The following is a 23,351-nucleotide window of genomic DNA, read 5'->3' as shown; positions in this document are numbered from 1 at the left end:
ACATGCAGCGAAACATTTTTGAATGAAGTAATAGCAGAGTAAGTTTTACTTAAAAATTAACACAGAACAGATTTTCTCTCCAATAAACTAGGAAGCCAAAAATCAAAGCACGTAGAGCTTGAATGCTGGTAAAAGTAGCATCTGTCACAGAACACACACAGCACCCTGGAACGATAATGGAGTGATCTAGGCTACTGGGTGCTGGCTCTAAATGCTATTTAGAGCATGACTAGCACTCCCAAAAGGATAGCCTTATCTTATGGGATTGAGAAGCAGGAAGCCTTCATAACGTGGTCTACCCCAACTCCATTTTTCCATTTCTTACATGGAAAAATATTAACTTGTCTGTGACTCAGCTTCTCCCTTTATCAAATTAGAATTGTACGTATTGGTAGGTTTAGTGACTGCTTAAAATCCTTGAAGGTATGGTATTAGTAACTATAATATTATGCATCTATTTTCAGTATTCCCCAAGACACTTTAAAGTAAGTTCACAAAAAATTTCATTAAATTAATAAAAAACAACGTTCAACTTAACTTCTTGACTATGTGAACATTTAGCATACTAGGGAAAACCAATAGCTGTTCAACAAATTCAATATAGGAAAACGAGACTTACATTTGTGTTGCAGAGTTTATATTGCTTGTAGGTGCCAATGCAAACAATTGCTGCAGCCCTTTGAGGCTGGGGCTGACCCTGGACTGCCTGGTGTGATGCAGACCCATGATGGTTTGAGTCACTGCTGTGAAACAGGCTTTGAGATACAGGAAATGAAGATGACTGATAAACTGAGGGTCCCAGGACTTGATGTCCAGCCTGAGGCCCACTTTCTTCTTGATAAAGATTCCCATGTTGAAGTGAAGGACTAGCTGCCTGGCTGTAAGTGTTCATGAAACTTGGACTCTGATGAAATACATGGTTCCTTGATGACTGTCGCTGCCTCCGAAGTTTCTGAGGCTGCTGACCAGTATCAGTTTGTAAAGGTAAAATGTACGGCACTTTTCCATATCCATACTTTCCTGGACCAATGGGATTTCTGTTTCTGCTTCTAAAAACACAGAAGGAGGGAGAAAACAGTTACTGAATTCCTAAGTGAAAGAGCAGTTAGATACTTAAATGACTCCTTATTTGTCAAAGTTATTCACTGCAAAGCAACAGGTAACCAGAACTTGCAATCTATTTTACGGAAAATATGTACAAGCTGTAGTCTTGCTTGGTGTATTGGGAATCTCTGAAGAAGTCTACTAGTTGAACTAAATCCTGGGCGCTCTTTGGCTGAGAGTCACATGGGAAGTCACTTAGTGTCAACTAGCAAAGGCAATGGTTAGGTATGGTATAAAGTAGCAGTTTGGGGGGAGGTCATTGTTGTTCTTTTAATCCCTAGGACTCTCCTTTAAAATGGAAATTCAGAGAATCAAAGCTGTGTACTCCTAAAATTCATAACCATGTTTCTGAGGAGCTTGAGATGCATAACAGCAGGAAATCCCTACTGTGGGTTTGAGTAATGACAGAAGAAAATTTGAATTCAGTATGGCAAAGATCATTAAATATTCTGTATTCATTTAAAAGGCCTCCTGTGGTTCTGCTTCATTTGCTACTTAAGAAATAAAAATGGAAACTGAGAAAGGATAAGGACCATCAAAATCTTACTGAAAGACCTCTGGAAAAGACAAATGCAGGAAAATATTCTTATTATGGCACACAGTTTATTTTCTCTTCTTTTGCCAGCAGATTTACTTTTTCTTTTTTTTTTTAATAGACAAAGTGTGGATTAGCAATACATTTAATTAAAAAATCATGACCCCTCAATTTGTTGTCAGGATAAAAGCCCACCCTTCACTGTACATTACTAAAACATGACACAAGAGCTTGACAGCCCCCAGCACTAATCACAGAAGTTTCAGGTCTGCTCTCTTGCGCACAGATCTCTTCTTACTTACTGAAGACCCTGCATTTTGGGCCATATTACACCTGTATCAGCACTCCCAAACAGCTGGTAGTCCCTGGACCGTAGTTTTGTCCTCTGCACACTCACAGCAACACAATGGACTCGGTCTAGAAACTCAGCTCCAAATAACAAGTGAAAAAATGACAAAATGAGTAATACATTTGGGTCATACCATTCAAGAGGGTTAATCCTGGAATTTTATCTGCAAGCAATAGGCTCATTTGCATTTGCTTTTCTTGTCATCCTGTACAGCTCAACATCGCATCAGGCCTTGATTTCTAATGCTGTAGTCTGAAGAATAAGCTGGCAAAAAAGATTTCTTCCCATTCAAAGCAATGTGTGAATACATCTGTTTTGGGTAACCTTTGCAGCTCAGGAAGGGAGACACCATTAAAAGAAGGCCATTTTCTTTCTCTCTGTAAAATGTATTTATATTTTTTAATACATATAAAATAGACTTGAACTGCAGTGAAAACCAGAGGTTATAAATTGACATGCTTATTTTCTAGAAACTGAAGTGTTACAGATGTCAGGCAGCCACCAGATCAAAGAGACTCTTCTTTGGGTTTGTTTTTTTCTTGTGTTTGTTTTCTTCCCAAGTCTTATATTCTCCCAAGACTCTTGTTACATGGGAAACTTGGAAGTCATTTACTTAACATTCTAGCTTTATGGCCACGTGGGGCTTTTAATCAATCTTGCTGGCTCAAGGATGTGTGAACAAGAGTGTTGATTTACCCTGGCAGATAAGCGACCAGCACTCTTGAGCTGTTTATACCCATTAATCTGCTCTGTGACAGTGATGGTCATTGTGGAGGTAGGGTTTTGGTAGTTACAGTAGAGAAAAGTAGTATAATGGGTTTTGGCATTAAGGGAGGGAAAAAAAGCTTCCTGTAAGTGGACAGGAGAGGAAAGAAAGAGAAATTATGAATGGGAATTATTTCAGAAGTTGATACTAAAACCAACTTGATATAAACGTGCACAGTTTTGTGTTGTGTATTGTGTGGGTTTGTTTTAATGGGCAAATAAATTGATTCCCCCTATGTTGCTGCTATTTTTAATTTTTAACGTAACTCTTCATTTCAAGAGCAAGAGCAAAACAAGCAAAAAAAATTTTTCTTGACATTTCTAGTCCTATTCTGCACTCTGAAAACAATTCAATATCATAGTTCTCATGAAGCATCTTAGATTTTGGAGCAAATTGGTTCATCTTGGAAAACAGATACAACTCCTTATTTTTACTTGCTCCAGTCAGTAATGACTCTTACAGACAGATTCTTCTCAACCTGACCACACCAAATTTGAAGTGTCTGAGATACGAACCTTGGCAACAACTCCTGGCATCGAGAAAGTTACTGCTTCCTTGCAGGGAGCACAGACTGCATGGGGTGGTGTTCGCAGGGATAGACAGAGGGTGGCCGGTCTACTGAAATGAGCCTTTCGAATTTATCATCTACAGTCAGGTTACTTGCATTTTTCATCAACAGGAGGAGAAAGCTGCTAATAACTGAGCAGTAAGCCATGTACAGACCAGCAGAATGGTAGGAATATGCCTCTGTCCCAGCCTTCTGAATGCCAAATTCATTGCAGCAACAAGCACTAGACTTTTCCAGAGAGAAACATCATCCGACCCACCTGGAAGAACTGCTGCCTGGCAAACTAGGAGAGGTCACGCAAAAGGTCAAAAATGAGACTGATGTTTGACTGTTTATCTTCAGTTCAGGGTCATGAATCAGAACTGAAAAGAACTGAAGGACATGTGAGAAATGCTGACATAACCTAGGACTCTTCGGCCTGAAAAAAATTATGAAATGGGCATATAGTAGTCTTAAACATAGAATGACTAGTATCTGAAAGAAGGACTCATGGTTGAAGGCAGCAAGTGTCCAAAAGCTGCTGGAATCTCATTAAACTATTTGCAAAAATTAGAAAAACTTGATTTTGAGGGAAGCCAGACTTTTTTCTTGTAAAATGGTTGGTAGCTGCAACAAACATACAACAACAACATCTAAGAAGTGAAAGCAATAACAGCATTCTTACTGTTAGTTCCTGTCTCACCTTGGCTTCTTTTTCTACACTGTAAGTTGGAAATGTTGCTGGTGCCCCTACTGATGAAGAAATGAGGCACCATTTCTGGTAGCCTAAGTTTCCAGCACCCTTATGATGACATGCCCATAGCTGCCTCTTCCCCCGTAACAGTTTGGGCTGGAATAACCCAAGACATTGCTGTGTACCACTGAATACAAGTTTCAATTTGCTCAGGTTGTGCAGTAATTATGACTTGGAATTTTCATGGGAACACACTTCCTCTGAAATGGAAGGTTAACTTTTTGTAGCTGGGAACATCATATTTCTTTCAACAAACAAACTTCTGGAAACAAAGTGTAACACACAACCTCTAATTATTAACATCTTTATCAGTGTTCATGCATTCATTTAAACCAATATTGCCTGGACTGAAACTATTCCAAACACTGTTTTGCCTTAAACCATCTTTCATTCACAGTTGGCAACATCCTTATAAATTCGGAATGCAGTTTGTTGCAGTGTAATAAAGAAACTTGTAAAAATAGCTTGGTGGTAATTAACTTTTATAATTCTAGGGGAGTATCAGGCAGAATTTATGATGTCATGCAGCAATGAGGGAGGGAGTGTTATGTAGCTCCATACACAATGAGAAAACAACAGGGAAAGGGGAATCAGGGAAAGGAAAGGGGGAGGGAAACCAGACAAAATCTACCATGAACTTAATAATCAGAATTAAACTAACCTTGCTGACACTGTTTGCTTTATGGTAAATCAACCCAGCTTTGATCCGCTGGTAGATGGAAGTATGTCAAGCTTTAATGGCTTGTTGGGAGTTTTCAGTTGCTAGCAGGACTTTTTCTTACCTGTCATTCATTATAAGCCACATAACTCACTCCTCCCCTCAGCATGGCTTGGAAGCTCCTCCTTATTGGTCCTTTTTTTTTTTTTTTTTTTTTTTTTTTAATGCACACTATCATGACCTGGGTCAGAGTTGGGATGCACCCTCATTTAACGCAAGAGGTAAAGGAGGAAAAAAGAATTAGCAAGTAACAGCACATCCCCAAGCCTTGTGCCTACTTAGCCAGACCTAAGCTAGAGTGAGATTTTGCAGCATTAGAGTTTACATATCCAGGTATGCTAAAAACCCAACAGTCATCCTTCTTAATGTAGCAATGGTTAAGAAGAGCATTTGAATAGGATGTTGGGTATGTATTGCTACAGGAGAGAAGTTGAGTGTACGAACCACAGTCAACAGCTCTCAGACAAACTCCGAAAACCCAATTTGAGCAAGATCTGAGTTTTAGACTCCGAGTTTTAGACAACTTTGACAAAGCTTTTCCAGCGAGGTGTTAGATTCTGTTTATGTTCCATAGTTCGTTCAAGGTTCTCCAGCATTAATAGAAATAATTACATGACTCTGGCACCAGAATGGAGCCCTATATTCCTCCCACCAGCACAATTCCTAAAATAGCTGTATTTAGAAAGGATTCTAATATATTTCCAAAATCTGCAACATGCTGCACTGAACTGACATACCAAGGATATGACTGTGTCAACACAAACTCTTCACAAAGCCTATATGAAAAGAGCAATAATGAATAATGCTTAGGTTCCTTCTGATAAATACAGTCCCTGCAGAGCAGATATTGTTTATAGATGGATTTGCTTAGGTATTAAAACCATAAGTTGGAGCACTGATCATAAGAATGATTGCAGGGTTGAACTCCAATAGGTATGAGAAGTCAACCACTGGCACTAAGATACAGCATTATCACGCTCAGAACTGAAGCAGTTAAAATAACACTTTACTGCTCATTTAACTATACAATAAATAGTTAACATTCAAAAGAAACCCAACTCCCAGAGAGGAGAAAACACCAACTGTTCAAAAAACAGGTGACAGGAAAAAGCACCCTGGGACTTTATTCTGAGGGATTACTCAATGTTTCTCACTTGTGTAAATCCAATGCTCTTTTTGCACATGCTTGGGCCCTTCAGGAAGTTACCTTCTACATCAATCTTTTAAAAAACACTCCCCTTTTCAGCTAAACCAAATATGACTGTATTAGCAGAACAGTCATGCTAATTTTCCATTGCCTGTAAATTAATGTTCATACTCGGAAATTTAATAGGTTTGTCAGGTGTCCTTCCTTATCAGGGTTGCTAGCCTTAGATGTGCAGAGACAACTTAGGACTGGGGAGAGCTATGTTCATTTCCTACATCTGTTTCATTTAGAGAAAAGTTCCTCCTCCTAGGTCATCCAGATCAGCTCAGGTAGAGAAACAACATGCTCCCAGGTTTCTCATATGCTAGGCCAGTTAATTTTACATGAGGGCTTTTGGCTGTATATCTTTATGTCAGTCAGACTTCTGTCTCTGCTGATCCACTCACACTAATAATACTATTTAATGTAGGCCAAGCCTTTTAGTTAATTGCCCCCGATAAAAAGATATCGGTCAACGATTGTCTACAATACTTTGCATGGAGAAAGGTCCTAAATGCCCCTTCAAGAACTGGAAGCAACAGAAAGGAAGAAGTATCAAAAAGGCAAGGATAAGTAAATCTCACCAGTTCCATCACCTGTTAGGCACTGTAGTTAAACTGTCCAGTATATCAAATAAACACTTAATAATAAAAAGTTTTTCAGTTCTTTACTGGACTGAAGAAGAGAAAGAGGGAATAAGAAGAGGAAAAGAAGTATTCAGCAATATTTGCAGTCAGTTAGGATGAAGACTGCATGTACGATGGACAAGCAAAGGGGGGAAAAAATGCCACCAAAACCAGAGTTATCATCTAAAGGCAAATTACTGCTTAACAGAAGAATGTATGTTGAAAAGCAAGTAGCTGCATCAAGTGTTTCATGTCAGACCATAGCCAGTAGACATCTCTGATCTATTGTGTTCATCTCAAGTAGAGGCATAACAGCTGTTTAATGCAGATCTGGCAATCTTCTTTCTTTGGGCATAATTCTCATAAACACACACACCTCCCTGATTGTTCAGACAAATCTGTTTAGCATTTTGATAACAAAAATGATGGGCCCCTTTGAACTTAAGCCAACCTAAATATATTTTTGAATTCAAAAATGCATTTGCCCAGACAAGTATGAAAATCAGGTTTTGTGCTATTAGTGTAGGGATTGTAGCAAACATTTTAAAATCATTATTATTAGCTAGTATTCTTATTGGTCTAACTATTAACAATTTTTCTTAAGCTGAGGATAAGTCAGATGAGAATAATGAGAACTGGCTCCTCGCAGCACATTTTGAAGGACAAAAAGGAATTTTGTTGTAGTAGCTTTTTCTAATTTTAGCCATAAGCATACATGTGGCTTGGTCGGCAAATAAATGCATTATCACTGCCTCATAGAGTTTATGCTAAGAACAATGCTTTGAACCTCAAGTGTTCTTGAGGTTCACTGAGAATGAAGTACTTTCAGGGCTGGTGGGCTGGTTATTTATATTGAATAGAAACCCTCTTTGAACCAAGGATATGCAGCGTCTTTAAAATACACAAGTAAGATTACAGATTTCCTGGGCTTCCACCTGTTCTCTTAAGTGCTCTTTACAAAGCCTCTCTCCAACATACCTTTTTCATTTTTTCCCTTTTTTCACCACTTCCTTTCTCTTTACATTTCTCCCACCGTTCTCTAAACAGAGGTTCCCTGGCTCACTTCCAGCAGAAGCATAACTCGTTTTCTTTCTCTTCTGATATCAGACAGAATAAAGAATGTGTTTTACATGAGCTTTGCAGCATTTCATTCAACTTATCATCTAGTATCAAAATACTTCTTCTCTTGTAAATGAAAAACTGCAAGGTTGCACATTAGCAAAACCTCTCATTTATGACACCATGGAATACCTGTTATCCTACTGTTGGAATGTTTTCTTAGAATGAACCCAAAGAAACTGCCAATTTCCCTCATTTTCAATTCACAACCTTTCACTCTGTTTCTCAAGGAGTAATGTAATATTCTGGGAAGGTAACAGCCTTCAGCCACCAGTTTCACCAGGGATGAGGGGGAAAAACTGCACAAGAATTACAGGCTTCATGATACTTTTTTCAAAATTTTCTCTTGTCTATTGGCAGAAATTATTCCGCAAGCAGAGGAAGACAGTTTTCTTCCCTGTGTGCCCAGACACAACAACCATCATAATAAAAGACAACAGAATCCCATCACAGAGCATTTGCATAGCTGTGAAAACAACACTTAGCAGTTTCTTTTAATTTTGTTGAGAGTTTGGTCGAGTTTGAAGCTTTTTCCAAAATCTTCAGAGGCTTGCTTTACCAGGAATCCTGTCCTGGACTTAACAGGTAAGTCTCTAATATGCTAAGAAAACTCACTTCATCAGTGAGTCTGGTCTAACTGCACATGTTAGCCTGATACTGCTTTGGGTGCCCAGGACCCAAGCATTCTTCAGGTTCTTGCCTATTCTTCTCACTTGGGAACTAAGCAGTTGGCTATAATCTAATCTCTGAAGTGTTGCTGACTGTATTTTTGTCCTATCAACACAACAATCAATCCACAGCTAGCACCTACTCAAGCTGAACTTAATAGTGATCTATCATCAGAAACAGAGGTTCTGTGTGCAAGACGGAAGTGGGAGGAAAGACAGAAGAAAGTGTACAAATATGATTTATAGCTTTATTCCCCAATTTTCCACATTACGTACCACTGCAAAATGTCTTTTAAATTATACTGATTTGTGCTTTTGCATTGCAGTTATTCATTTCTCTTTAAAAAATGCTCCAAAAGTGCATTTCTTTGATTCACACTAGAAACTTAGTTCTAAAGGAGCTCAGTCCCCTTAGACCCTAATCAAAGCTCTCCAGCTTAAATTTAAGTCCTACTACCCATCATGGTTTTAACAGGACTATACACATACTTAAGTTAGTAGGCCAAATCCTCTTTCACTAAATCAATTACATACATTCTAATATTTAAATCTATTTCTGTGGATAAGTATACCAAGATTTAACCTAATATTTTAGATCATAGCAAAATACCCATTTAGCAGCATTATATTCCTTTGGTTGACAGCTTTTAAAAGACACTACCTATTTACATACAGTTCAAGTATTTAATAGTTAGAGTTGCCTTGATTTTGCTTCTAAAGAACTGAAAGTGACTTATTAGCTATTCCTGTCAGCAATTAAGTTATTGAAATATCATTCCAACAGTTAAAATGTATTTAAGAAAAAAAATAAAGGGAGACCAAGAAGTCTTTGCAGACACAAAACTTCAAGTAGAAAAAAATAGGTCCCAATTATGTAAGCTTCTGTTAACAGGATAGGTATGGGTATGTATTTTTTAATGTACTTTACTATTTTTTTATTACTCCTGAAATAGTATCCTTAAAATAATTTCAGATATACATTTTTCATCCCTGGCACTTACTCCATAATTCAAAACTGTTACTGGCCTACAACTGTCCTATTCAATCATTTACTTTCCAGCTCTCCTACTGCTTTTAATTTTCTTTCATGTTTTATATACTCTTAGGCACACAGTTAACAAGGTTTACTTTAAAAAGACTGTCCACCATGCATTTTTTTGTCCCCCTCTTCTTAAGTCACAAAATAAACTGTTTTATCCTGGTCATAACTGCTATCAAGTTTATACCTCTCAGTATTTTAGCAGATTCTTTCCCAAGAATCATTTTTAACAAAAATGAGTGATTTACTGGTTCTGGGAATATATTTCCATCTACTCAAAGGGGAGATCTCTCAACAGCCAGGTTGATTCACATCAAAAGCCACATACTCACTTTCCACCAGCTCTAAATCAATCTGGAGAAAAACACTTAAACATGAATGAAAGAAGAGAGCCCTTTGACTCTGTTTTATGTTATGACAATGCATGCCTATCTGCTCACTGACCTAGAAAATAGCCTTAGAGCGGTGAGCAGTTACTTTTGCCGAATGTTTGGTCATGAGAGTTAAACCACCCCTTCTGAGATTGTATCACGCATTGGAAAGCGGAGCTATCATCACAAACTTCTTTTGCCACATTATAGCCTATGATTCACACTTCATCGGCACATTTCATTGCAATTAAATCAGTGTAGGCATTCACTTCATTTTACTGATTTTCATTATCAAGGTAACTAAAAAAATGGAACTAACTAGTTTGGTCTACACTTCTGGTAACTTTGGTAACCACACCATGATTTGTGGATATTCACTACTTCCCATGTATCATAGAATCATAGAATCATTTAGGTTGGAAAAGACCTTCAAGATCATCGAGTCCAACCATTAACCATGCCCACTAAAGCATTAAAACTATTGCAAGCATATTTGACCTAAAAATTTCAACTGCTAGAGGACACAGAATAACCAACTATACCTAAAAAGTGCATCTTCTGTAGGAAAATGGATTATACCACAGGGGTGTTTCTTCTCTCATTTCTATATTATACTAGGGGGAAAAAATATTTACATTTTTCTGACAGAGTAGAATTAATGAATAAGGTCACTACATAAATTGCCTCTTAGGAACAGGTTTAATTAATTGGATTAATATAAGATGCACATGTAGACTATCTTAAATGAAATTTTCCATCCTCAGAGATCACCACTCATACCCCAGTCTAGCATAGTTGCAATACACCCAGTACGATAGCTTACTGTATTGGCTTTTGCTGATCTCCCAGGAAGTGCTATATATCCTCATTTATGTCACTTTCAACACTGAGATAGGATTCCAGAATTTGAACCCAAATACTACAGTCCTCTTTCTCTTTGAGTTGAATAATGCCCCTGATCCCAGGAAATGCAGTTACAGGTCTACAAGTTTTTCCCCTTAGCTTCATCTTTAAGGTTTGATTGAATAATGTAACCATTTAGTTGGCAAGTAAAACAGCAGAAATTCAACACAAGTAACCACATAACTCTGCTGAGATGCATTACAATTGTGATGGGAGCTTTGTTGTGTTTCTACCCCTTACTGACCCAGCAATAATTCATCGGTAAAATGCAGGCTCACATCTGACCGAATGCTAGCAGCGTTCTCACTTCCCCCCGCTCCTTCAGCCAACCCCCTTCAGGAAGGGTTGAAATGTTCAGCACTAAGATTAAGAAAGCTTCTCGGGTGGCTTGCAATTACAGTATCATGTTAGGTTTTTATTTCTGGTAATACCATTCAAAGTGTGCTCACAGTAGCATAATAAAAATTGATACTAATTAGGTAATAATAAGTGAGACCTAGAGCATATCAGGGGCATTAATAACCAGATGAGAGGTGGGACAGCACAAAGTCAGCCTGAGGCCACAACCACCCCAGCTAGCTATTCATTTTGCCAGGAAATACCTCATGTGATCTTTACTGCTATTAGAACCTGTTTGGAATTTTATTCAGAATGAAAATAAACATCTTTCTCATATGGCTTTAAATCCCCCAAGTGCTATCAAAATGAATTCTTTGATTACTACTGCTGCTCTTATATTTTTCCAGAAAACTTATCCTCAGAAAAGGATCAAATCCTTCTCCCTCTGTCTTCCTCCTGCATACACACCAACCCCCAATAAGCTTTTATAACCATATTAGGTTTGGGGTAAAATGCGTCACATTTTCATTCTATTAGAGAAATAATGAAAGGAGGGACGGCTAAGTACTTGAGCTGGGTTTCATTCCAAATATTAAGAAAAGCAAACACCATGCCAATAAATATAAAGCCTCAGAACTTGAGAAAATAATACCTTTGTGAACCTGCAGGTCCAGCAATCACACATTTGCCCACCTCTATGAACTGGAACTGACTAGAACAGGTCACAAAAGTTACACCAGAACACACAGCTAACAATGCTTAACTTGGTTAGGGACATAACAACTGATTGTCCCTTTAAAGGTTAATTGTAGACCTGCCAACTGAGTGACCTACATTTGCCTGGTCAAAGCATCTGTGAGAGGGGGGAAAAAGAAATACTTTCAGAAAGGAAATTCTGTTTTGACATTAAATGACACACTCTTCCTTTCCATTGCTCACAAGCCTAGAAATGCAAACTGGCCCTATACAGGGAACAAAGCAGAACAGCAGACTTTCACGTCAGCTGCTGGCAGCAGAATAAAGACCACAGAGCTATAGCCGTGTGAGAAGTTGATGATTTTTGGATTATTTCCTCAGTGCAAATCTTTTCTCTCATTCCTCTTCCAAATACAAAAAGAGCTTTAGGGAAGCCCTTTCCTTATTAACGTATTTCTTTAAACTTGCACTATTTATGCAAACCTGCTTTACTTATTTCATTATTCTGGTGATAAATGTAATTTTTTCTTTCTGCTCCTAAGAACCACATACAAAGTACACATTGTGCCTACAGAAGCGGACATAGAATTTCTGCAGCTCCACCATGAAAGCTCACTTGTAGAGAAAGCAAAGGTGGCAGTTGTAAGCATCCTAACACTCGGCACAGCTGTGTAAAATTGCAGTTTTGTCTTCTCTATCACCAAAATAGAGAATTGGAAATGAAACACTTAAGAAGTACTAAAACCTAGTCCATGAATGATATTTCTTTTTGAGATGTGTTTTCTCTCTTAAAGCATGTTATCCTTTTGCATGCCGATATTACTTTTCCATACTTGCCTCTCTATAAAGAGGTCTAAATGCTTTGATATTTTTTCCACTATCTCCTCATCCCTGTTCTTATTCTATGGTATGCCCCACGCATCTTATCTAGGTGAAATAAAAAACAAGGCTGTGCTAATGGGAACTCAACTTTTCAAAGCTGCGAAGAGCTCCCTTCCTTTGCCAGCAGACAACCCAAAGAACCATCAGCTTGTTTTCTGTGTTTCCATCCTCATTCCAGTGACTGACTATAACTTCCCAACACATTTCAGTTATGCAAGAACTCTACTTACAGCACTATGATAAAAAGGGGAGCACTTAAACTTTTCCAATTAGGCTTCTAAGTGTAGGTTCCTCAAATCTCTCTCTCCCTGAGCTTCATGTGCAGCCCTGGTTTCTAAAGCCTAATTGAACCACATGTGACCTAACTTTCAAAAGCTGAAAATGTGAGTATCCTCCTCACAGACAAGGTACGTCAAAATTTATGATATATAAATGATATTTTGAATTTTGCTAAAGAAACCGAACAGTTCTTTGTCAGCCGCCTGGAAGCAGGCAGAGAACTTTTCCACTTGTTGCTAAATGACACAAACATATCTGGCTGCTTTGAAGGACTGCTATTGCTGTCAAAACGTATTTGCCTTGGAAGCCATCCAATTCCATCTTATCATGCTATCAAATGTGAACTTATCTCAGTCACAAATGTCCATTCCTCTTCTATTGTTTTATGGAAGTCTGCTAAAATTACAGCTTTTATATAAAGTCCAGTACAGTAAATAGGATACCCAAAAAACTTTCCACTGACTGTACATACTGTGAAAACACAGATATTTTTTTTTAATAGCCTGACACCAATTTCCAATATCACCCATATAGTGAACATTGAACACTCTTATACAGTATAAAAATCATGTCTAGAGTAACTTACATTTTGAAATCCATTTTCTATATATCTGACAGGACCAGTAATTTCCTTTGCAAAGGTTTGTACTCTGGATTTAGCAAATTAAGGAAAACTATTAGGTTTGTCATTCTAATAATTTCATTTTCAAATAACATTTTTTGTTCTCATTCTGTTTTCACAGTCACCACCAAAGAATCTGAAAGTTATGCAATACAACAGGCTTTAAAGCCACCAGGGACCCTCCTAACACAAGATGGAAATAAGTTATTACGCAAATAAGATTAAAACACTGACCTTGAATCCACACTCTTTTGCCAAGGGGCAATGTGCGTGTGGGTGGAAAATCAACTGTGGTACAGAAGCTTGCACTGTGCTTAGGAAAGCACAAGAATTTTCAAAAGCAAAGGCCTCCGTCATACAGGAAAGTGGAGGCACAACGGACAGTACGATCATTTTGGTATTTCATATGGCGAGGCAGCTATTAGGAAATAACATGGTTTCACTTCTGCACACAGTCAATATTATTTTCTGCTCACTGTCCTCTCATGTTCCAGCCGTCACTGCAGTGATTGTTTCAAACTGTTCCAGTCTCTGCTGGCCCGCAGAGGCCACCAGGGCGGCAAGGGACAGCCTGCGGGGATGGAGACCCAGCTGTGCCAGCAGCCTGGCAGCACGGCTGCGGCAGAGGCCAGGCCAGCTGGGATTCCCTCGGAGACTGAGGGTGCCAAGGGGCTGGAGCACACGGGCTTTGAATGACTTTGTGCTGACGGTTCAAGGCCAGGCTTCCAATATTAGTAATAACCCAGCTATGTACTACAACCTGTAACTCTCTTACGCTGTGCAGCTGAGAACAGAAGTGCATTATAGAAAACTATTAAGTAGGAAAACAGAAAAAGCAAACATGACTTTTGTCTCAATGCAGTCATGTTAACGCTGCTACTAAACGCCTGCCTCTGGCATTCTCTGAATTTTTATAAGATTATCAGTGCCATACTGAAGTCATACTCCATAGCTCTAGGCTACCTATTTGCATGGGTTTGAAAGAAAGACAAAGCAGTGATTAAAGGAAATGGCCAACACCTAGGAAGATCAACATCTGAACAGCTGGTCCCCCCATTTGAAATTTATGCTTCACTGAGACAACCAGGAAGCTAACAGGTTAATTTCTATTTTCAAATATTCTTTTAGGTGGAGAGTGTTTCTTGCAGGGGCTGAGGATGTCTTTATCACCAGCAACACAGTGTCCTACTGTCTTATTCCAGTCAGACTGGAATATTGCCTCAAGGTAACATTCTTTTTTTTGCTTTGGGTCAGCAAGACGTTTTTAAAAAGGGAATTCCATTTGACTGCTTCACCTAAGAATCTTAAAGAAGCAGATGATATGAAGGAGGGTTTTTCGGTTTGGGTTGGGGTTTTTTTGTTTGGTTTGGGTTTTTTTGTTAACTACCGCCAAAAAAATCTCTCCATGCATCTCCCAGAAGAAGGCTGAGAGGGAAAGAACCAGAGAACTGCTAGAATACACAGTCTGAGGAAAGATAGACAGAATAGAGACATTTCAGGAGCGCTCCCCCCCAGGGGATCTCCCTGCCCATTCTCAGTTTCCAAACTGGAAACACATCTATTTTCCTTTCATACATATATAAAAAAAAAATCTGATCGATTGGTATCTAAGAAGAGAAAAAAGTGTTTCTCCAGAAATTGGACAATTAATTGGAATTAATTGTAACAGCACAGTTCCACCCAGCCTTAAAGACTGAACAGCTAATATTATGAAATTGATATATACAGTGTTTAAAATATTCTACGTATTAAACACCACATTGTTTAGTTTTATCAAACAGGAAATTTTGCTAAAAGAGGTGGTAGAAAACAAAAAGCCCATAAATAGAAACCCTTTGAAAAATACAAAACAAACCTAGAGTTTTGACTAGGAAAAAAGTGAACGGGCAGTTGGCCATTCTTTATGAAAAAAGTTTGATGAATCTTTTTTTCAACCAGTTAAAATCAGAATGGCTATTGAAGTACAGAATCCAATTATAGAGCTTTTATTATTATGGTGAAGACGGAAATGTCAAATGAGAGTGTAATAGAAAAGGAGAAATATCTCAATAAATCATGAAACAAATCTTAAAGGGAAGTAAGATGATCTGCCTAGTACAGTTGTAGAATAATAGTATCTGTCCTTGGGTGTTATGACATAAGTAGTCAACAGGGAGGACAGCCTTCCACAGAAGATGGTAAACATTGTAAAAGTGAGTCTTAGTCTTTAATAACCTTTCGTAAGTATTAAAAAATATCAACTCTAATCTGACATGTCATTCTTAAGATACATCATTCATAGCAAGAATAAAATGCGTGCATAGACACATACCTCTTTTCTGGCTTGGCATTCTGCCTCTGGGACTGAGAATGCCTGCTGCCTCTCAACGCTCCTCTGCTCAGATGGCTGTTATTCTGGCCTCCCGAAGAAGCAGAAGCCCGAAGGCCAGCCCAAAGCTGGTCCTCATTCCTGTGAAGCGGCACAGACGTACGGATGGCAGAAATGACGTGGCCAGGATAAGCAGTCAGCGAGTCCTCGCGGTGGCGCGAATTCTGATGAGGAAGAGTTCTCTCTGAGGCCGGGTACTGCCGTCCTGGCCGTCGGTAGCCCCTTTCGCGGTAATAGGCCGGGAGGCAGGGTCGCGTTTGCTCCATCACACCGCCACTGCAGCTCCGAGAGCAGGCGGACCAGGGGCCCCAACTTCCCCACATGCCTGGGATTCCTGCACCGCTATCCTCAGATGCATCTCTTTGCTCTTCTATCCTCTGGGGAACCTGTAGACGCAACAGATTGACTTAGGAACAAGAACTCACACTGTAATAGAGGAGAGCACTAATACCCTTTTTAAGGCATTCACTCTGCAGTCACAAGTGAAACCAAATGACAGAGGAAATAACTGGCCTTATTCCCTGTCAAATGGCTGCCTATTCTGCCAGTATAGGAGGAGGTCTCCTACAGCCATCAACCATTGAGGCCAAAAGTATTTTTTGGACTATGTGGACGGGAATAGATTTTCTTTAGTTCTCAGCAATGGAAAACATTGCATAATCCAAATTTTGTATTGATTGAAAACTGTTATAATATTAGCAAAGCCAGGAAGTAAGGTCATTTTTGGTGACGAACTCGGGTCAACAGACACTGACTGCTGTCTTCCACTCTGATGCCTCAACAACGGACATTGCTAGTGGTTGCAATAATATTTCAGGAACTCCCATCTAATGTGGAACTTTTTAGGAAAGCAATAACGTAAGAGGACAGGCTGATTTCCAACCAGCCAAAAATACTGCAATAGTTAACTCTTGTATTATCACTTTTCCCCCACCTCCCATATTAATGCTTCAAGGAAAAGAGCTTTTCAAGATGACCCACCCAAGCCTACATTCACAGAAATCTCCATCAAATGCACTAAGACAGGACAAATTGTTTGTCTCGGGTGCTCAGTGGCACTTAGCCCATACTCACCATTCAGCAGCACAGGGAAAGCAAAACAAAGAAGAACCCCAAAGAGAGAGGGTTTTTCTCTTGAAGGAAGCTAGGGAGGATTAGGAAGGACAGGGACTGTTACTCAGGCTGTGGCCAAATGTTTAAATACCCTGACCTAGTGGTTAGCAAGGTATCAGCACAGCCTAGAAGTTAAAACCACCCGTCCCCATCTCACTGTGGACTTGTGCCCCAAGCTTTACCCACTCCTGGAGCTAAATATAGTCAGTATTTCATGCTGGGTAGAGTACTCAACTTTGTCGCACAGAAATTAGATCCATCTTCATTAAATGCATAGTTTTTCTGTTGTCATTCTATTAGTGTTATCATTATCATTATTAGTTTCTTCTTTTCTGTTCTATTAAACTGTTCTTATCTCAACCCACGAGTTTTACTTCTTTTCCTGATTTTCTCCCCCATCCCACTGCGGTGGAGGGAGGGAGGGAGCAGCTGCGTGGTGCTTAGTTGCTGGCTGGGGTTAAACCACGACGCTTCCCTTGTCCAGCTGTCTGAATTACAAGTTTTAAAAGCAGGCTTCCAATGTCTGATTCTCACAATTATTAATATGCAGAACGTTCTTTTAAATGAGCATCCTTTAATAGTTTGTTTATATTCTGAATAACCTTTGTACCAACAAGTACACACACATATCAATTCAATTAGGAGGCAAAAAAGGCACTGTCCACAAACAAATGCTTGCCATACCTCTCCAGCCCTATTCAAGTATGTAGCTACCTCAAAGCGAGCTTTGGAAAGACAGCCTTGTCTGTCTGTATGTCGCTTCCCCCCCCTTCAAAGGATGACCTCCTAAGTACGTAACTTCCATTAATAATACTACCTCAAACAGTATTGTAGAAGAGCAAAAGATTAACATCTACATACTTTGCCTCTAGTCACAGATAACATGTGCAGTTGCTAACTGAACTGCAAACCACCTATGCCAGTGAGCATACATTACTGATCAGCTAGCTATAAACATGGCAGGCTTTGGTGGAGTGTGGTTTGCAAACATGGGTTGAATACACCATTACAATATGAAAAGCCAAGCCAGCGCAGGGTTTGTGGTGCTGCTGTGTAATAGTCAGTTGTGGTCTACATAATCTGAAACATTTCCCCGCTCTGAGATTGCTCTCACACTTTCATCACCAACCACAGAAAAAACTGCATTTAATTATAACTTGTGAATAATAAAAAGCATCTGCATTAGTGTGATATGTTACCCATTTTGCCAATGTTATTTGAAAACAGGAGCAGATGTCTCTGTATTTAATATGTCTTTTTTCTGCGGGTACCCCATTTGGCATCAGCCTTTTAAATCCAATAGCCTGTACAACCTAATACCGCATAATGTCAAAATTATGAATAACATGCAACAAGGTCTTGGTTTCTGGCTGTTACATTTGCTTTCATATCCAATGACAGAACACCACTGGCTCACAATTTGACCAACTAAACAAGCTACTCTTCAGTTGGTGATTTTTTCACTGAATATTCACTGTTCATACTTACACTACACATTCATGTAGCTTTACCACAGACATAAAATGAGAACAGTTACACACAGAGATACTCTTCTGGTCTGACCCCGGTTTGCAGTAAAATTTGCTTATTATAAAACTAATAGTCCTTTGTTATCAGACAAGTCAGGTTTCATTTGTCTGGACTATTTCTTAATCATTTCTGATTGTTCAGTACACCTTTTTTTAAAAAGCCAAAGATGCTCATGCAGGCAACAACTAAAATCTATTAGTCTGCAAGCAACTCAAGTCACCACTAACATAAGAAATATTTCATTATGCAGAAATAGAAACTGATACAATAGCGGCAAGTGTTGACCTGTTGCAGAGAGAATTTTCTGGCTGCCAAACTCCATTGCAGCAAGAATTGTTTCAGATAAAATGATGCTTTAAATGACTGAAGGCAATGTAAAGTAATTTCACACCCCTTAATCTTCACAGTGAGAGAGTTCTAGACACAGCACAAGAAGGTTTAATCTAGCAAGTTAAGTAAGAACATAATAATAAAACTAACCAAAAGGTAACAACATATGTCTTATTCAGATGTACAAATTCATCAATACTACTTAGTTTTGACAAAACTGAGAGACAGGAATTCTCAGTAGCAAATCAGGTTATGCCCTTTTATTTTTAAGGTCTCTGTTTTCTTACTTTGAGAAAGATGGGGGCTACAGACTAATCTTTAGAGAAGATGACATGTGATTAATGGCATAATCTACTCAGTGAAACCTTCTACGAAAGACTGAATAAATTGAAGCCACTTAGTTTAAGGAATGGAAAACATAGGGGTCAATAATGAGTCTTCCAAACAGTTTACATAAATAAATACAAAGAGCTGTTCATTTTCTCTTTGCAGCAAATTGTTCTCCATGTCTATGGAGCCAACACAGAAGTAACTGGATTTAAATTTAATCAGAGGTGATCCAAATTAACTAGTAGGGAAAACTACTTGGTGGAAAGGCAGACAAACCACAGGAACAGATTGCCTGAGGAGATCCTGGCACCATGGAAGCTGAGCCCAAACCTCTACCAGGAACAAGTAAGGTGTAACTGATCCTTCCCCGGGGCAGAGGAGCTGAAGTACAGGACTCACAGGTCACTTCCCGTCCTTTGGTCCTGCGATTTCCAACTTACTTTGTAGCCAGTAATGAATTCTACCACAGCCCTAGGGTATAGCCAAGAAATTACAGGTAGCTACGGGAGACAGCTGAAGTATTCCAGAACATCTCGGAAACACCACATATTCAGAGATTCCTGACACTAGGTCCCTCCTCCTCTCCCTTTAAAAATTACCCCTTAAACAGCACACATTCTAAAGGGAAGAGTTTGAGCCTGCACTGGGGAACAAGTGAAATGCATACTGAATTTTCCTTGCCAAGTTAAGTCATGAAAGTAATTTCTTTAATAGAATTGCATAGCCTGCAAAACGGAGAGATCAACTAACCCATTGAATCTACTTTCCCATAGTTCATGATTGATTCTTTCTCTAGGTGACCTAGTAATATTCATTCTAACTATAAATGCACCATCAAAATATTTCTGTCTACTGCAAGTTAATCAACAGCCAAATATTTTGCTCTACAAGTTCAATCTATTTTCCCCCTTAATTTCACCCCATAATTCTAGCCCTTTCTTTCTCTCCTATACATTTTTCAGTTACTTGGCAGGACAAGGTTTGTAAGTGGAAGCAATACATTTCACTAGGTACAGCTGTACAGTAAGCAATGTAAAGAAGAGTAAGATAAGCTTTCAGGTGTGCAAGTGCTTGCAATTTCTACATCTGCACTGACTCCTATTGTGAGAGACTGAAATAATTAATGTCTCAAACGTTTTGGTGGGGCAAGTTCTGCTTAAAGACAAACCCTGCACAGCAAGGAACCAAGGTGAAAAGCCCGTCAGCTCAGACATCAGCAACAGGAGGGGGAGGACGTGCTGGAGGGTGCGCAGCTCCCTGTTCTGAGAAGCTGTTCTGATACAAAGATCAAACAACGGCCACGTCTGCAGGGAAGGAAAAGTTACTCCCCAAACGACCCCCAGGCCCAAAGGCTCACAAACTGCTCATCAGCCTGAGCAGTTCGGTTGCCCGCACCCCTCGGCTGACTGAACCAACGCTGGACCCGGGACCGGTGAAATCTCTCCGTCATCTTCTCTCTTTCCTTTTCCTTTTCCTCAATCCCTACACCTCATCCCTTTAAGACATAAAACTGTTGACCAAGTCTGAGACTAAGAGTGGATCCAGCCGCCCCTGGGCCCTTCTCTGACGAGGAGTCTGGAAAGCAAGGGGGTCTGCTCTGAACCTCGTGACTTGACGGGAGGGATCTCCTTATTCCCTGAATCGATGTATATGGTTACCCTGGGTTACACGGTTTACAGAAGTAGTCTTATGCCAATTCCTGTTGTGAGAAACTCCGCCACCTACTATCAGGCCTCCCCAGTTCAGTTTGCTTCTGTCATGAATAAAATCTTTAACTGATCGTTTGGTGTCATTTCACCTTAATTTAGCCCGAGGGAATTTTGAATTAAACACAACTCCCTGGTCTGTCCAGTCTGGGTCGTGACACCTATCAAGTTGCTATCAAACATTTTTTAAATCAGAAATTTTCTCCCTAATGACTGTGATGTACCAAATATCTTCAAACCTGTCACCTTTCTAACAGTGAGTGGCAAACTGAATTGAGGCTAGATTTTTAGAAGGGTATTTGCAGGGTTACTCTTCTCCCTTTACATATCAGCACTCTGCATCCCTTTCTGTTCTTTTCCCCCATTCTTCTTGTATTTTGCTAGTTTGCTACTTTCGTAAACAGGAGCTGCATTACATTCAGGTTTTATTCTGACAGTCGTCTTTTTCAAATTAGGTAGTTTCTAAAACAGTCTGTTGGGTTTTTTCTTTTTTTTTTTTTTCCCTCCCCAAAACATCATTCATATGTAGAATAAATGTATGAGGTTAGTGTGTACAAAATATATAAAACTAAAATTTCAGAAAGGAAGTACTTTATTCACCTAAATTGAACCTGGCTGAACAAACAAAAAGCCAGAAAAACACCCTTATTTTAAGTGGTCACAAATGATCTAATTTAATCAGAACCTGTTAGAAGGTCAGAAATACTCAATATTGGGATTGTTTGTTTAGAAATAATATAAGAGAAAAACATCAATACCAGCCCAAAGTCTGTTTCAGGCACAGTTAAGTAGATAAGAGAATTCCCCAAAATCTTAATGAAAATACCACTGTGGGCAGGCAGTCTATGGAACTATGTAATTTCAATTTTATTTTTTTTATTTTTCTAAGACATACTAAGAATCTCCCTGTTTCTTGGAGGCTTGGTTTTTTCCTCCCTGTTTCTTTGGGGTTTGTTTGTTTATAAATTGGTTTGTTGTACAAGATCTGTAAGATAATACTTGTGATTTAACCTACTGTTTTTGAACACCGAACAGAGCAAGCTAATAAACTTATTAAGACAGCAGAAGTCAACACAGAAAAGAGGGAGATATTTATCCACATGGCAAACAAGAAAACAAATTCTAATTCATCTGTTTTCCTTCATTTTCCCCAGGTCCATGCAATATGCATCATATTTGCTTCCTTGGGTTAACTAACCCAGTTAAGAAAGACAATTACAAACCTATCACCAAAATTTTCTCTCAAAGGAACTGTGTACAACTCCCATGGACGTAAATGCTAACTAGGCATTTGTTCTGTTCTGCATACAAGACCTTCATACTGATTCCATGCAGAGCTAAATAAATGCACATGGAATATTTAAGACCATGGAATTTAATCCTAAATGCAGAACTAAAAATCCATAACTAGCATTCAACATTACCATAAATTGTAGAGGAACTACAATGCAATTAAGTTTGTTTGATTTTAAATATTTCACACACACATTTTACTTATCTTTAAGCATAAGTATGTAGATTACACAGTTACAAAAACTCTGTATAAGATGGGTAATATATTGAAAAAAACTGAAAGCAGAATACTTTAAAACACTATGTCTCTTGCTTCCTTAATTACATCCACTATTTTTTATGTTCTGAAAAAAAAAAAAAAAAAAAAAAATCTAACTTTATATTCTTTACTTGCTTACTTCCAAATTTTACGGATTTCAGAAATTTAAAGTTAGCCTATAGAATTTTAACACACTTAGTAGCTTTTAGGCAGACTAATTCTTCATTAAATCACTGCCTAATACAATAGTTGTCATTCCTGTAGCTTTAGACTTATGACAAGCATTGAGTCTTTCCTCACTTTTACTATATTACAACCTTAGATCTTATTGAATTAAACATGCTACCAGTAGGTTGACACAGACTACATTTTAAATAGAAAAACAATTTCTCTTGAATTCACATAATTCAGCAATCACTCTGATCCTGAATCAAAAATTCCAGCAAAAACTAGGAGTCCACAAGCTATTGAAATACACTGCAAATTTCTAGTACCACCTCTGTCAGAATTTCAAAATAAGATCTGCATCTTGGGATTTCAGCAGCAGTTGTTGAAACTATACTATGCAAGAATGTCCCTGAAGAGGAAGTATCACTTGAACTGAAAGCCACAAATATTTCAAACATAACTAGTTGTGCGTGAAGACAAGGCCTGACAAAAACTGATTTTAAATACTGTAGGATACTTCATCCTATTAAACTTCAGCTTACATACAAATTAACTGTTCAGAAAAGTAGCAAAAAGTGGATAAATCAGAGGCCCATTTAACCCAGTATTATATTTCTGACTGTGTGGAAGAAGCAAAGGTTTAGGAAACTGTAAGAACCGGGACATGTTCAGAGATACCCATGGACCCTCTGTTTCCAGCTAATCAGCAATTTAAGGGCCTCCTTTAGCTAATCACCGTATTCAAATTGTT

At 38.8% G+C, this 23,351-nt stretch overlaps 1 protein-coding gene across 2 annotated transcripts in view; it reads right to left on the bottom strand.

The window, feature by feature from the left end:
- The window catches only part of THSD4 (thrombospondin type 1 domain containing 4), a 333,359-nt gene that overhangs the window by 273,275 nt on the left and 36,733 nt on the right, over positions 1–23,351 (bottom strand). For both annotated transcript variants that reach the window (XM_030015385.2, XM_030015386.2), the window contains exons 4-5: positions 15,815–16,257; positions 620–1,049 (exon numbers count right to left, since the gene is read on the bottom strand). In XM_030015385.2, the coding sequence (XP_029871245.1) occupies positions 620–1,049; positions 15,815–16,257 (873 nt within the window). The remainder of the gene's footprint in view (positions 1–619; positions 1,050–15,814; positions 16,258–23,351) is intronic.

This window comes from Aquila chrysaetos, chromosome 5 (assembly GCF_900496995.4).
Source record: "Aquila chrysaetos chrysaetos chromosome 5, bAquChr1.4, whole genome shotgun sequence".
NCBI classification, from domain to species: domain Eukaryota; kingdom Metazoa; phylum Chordata; class Aves; order Accipitriformes; family Accipitridae; genus Aquila; species Aquila chrysaetos.
The sequence above is the reverse complement of the archived record's forward strand: the minus strand, read 5'-3'. Positions and strand labels throughout refer to the sequence as shown.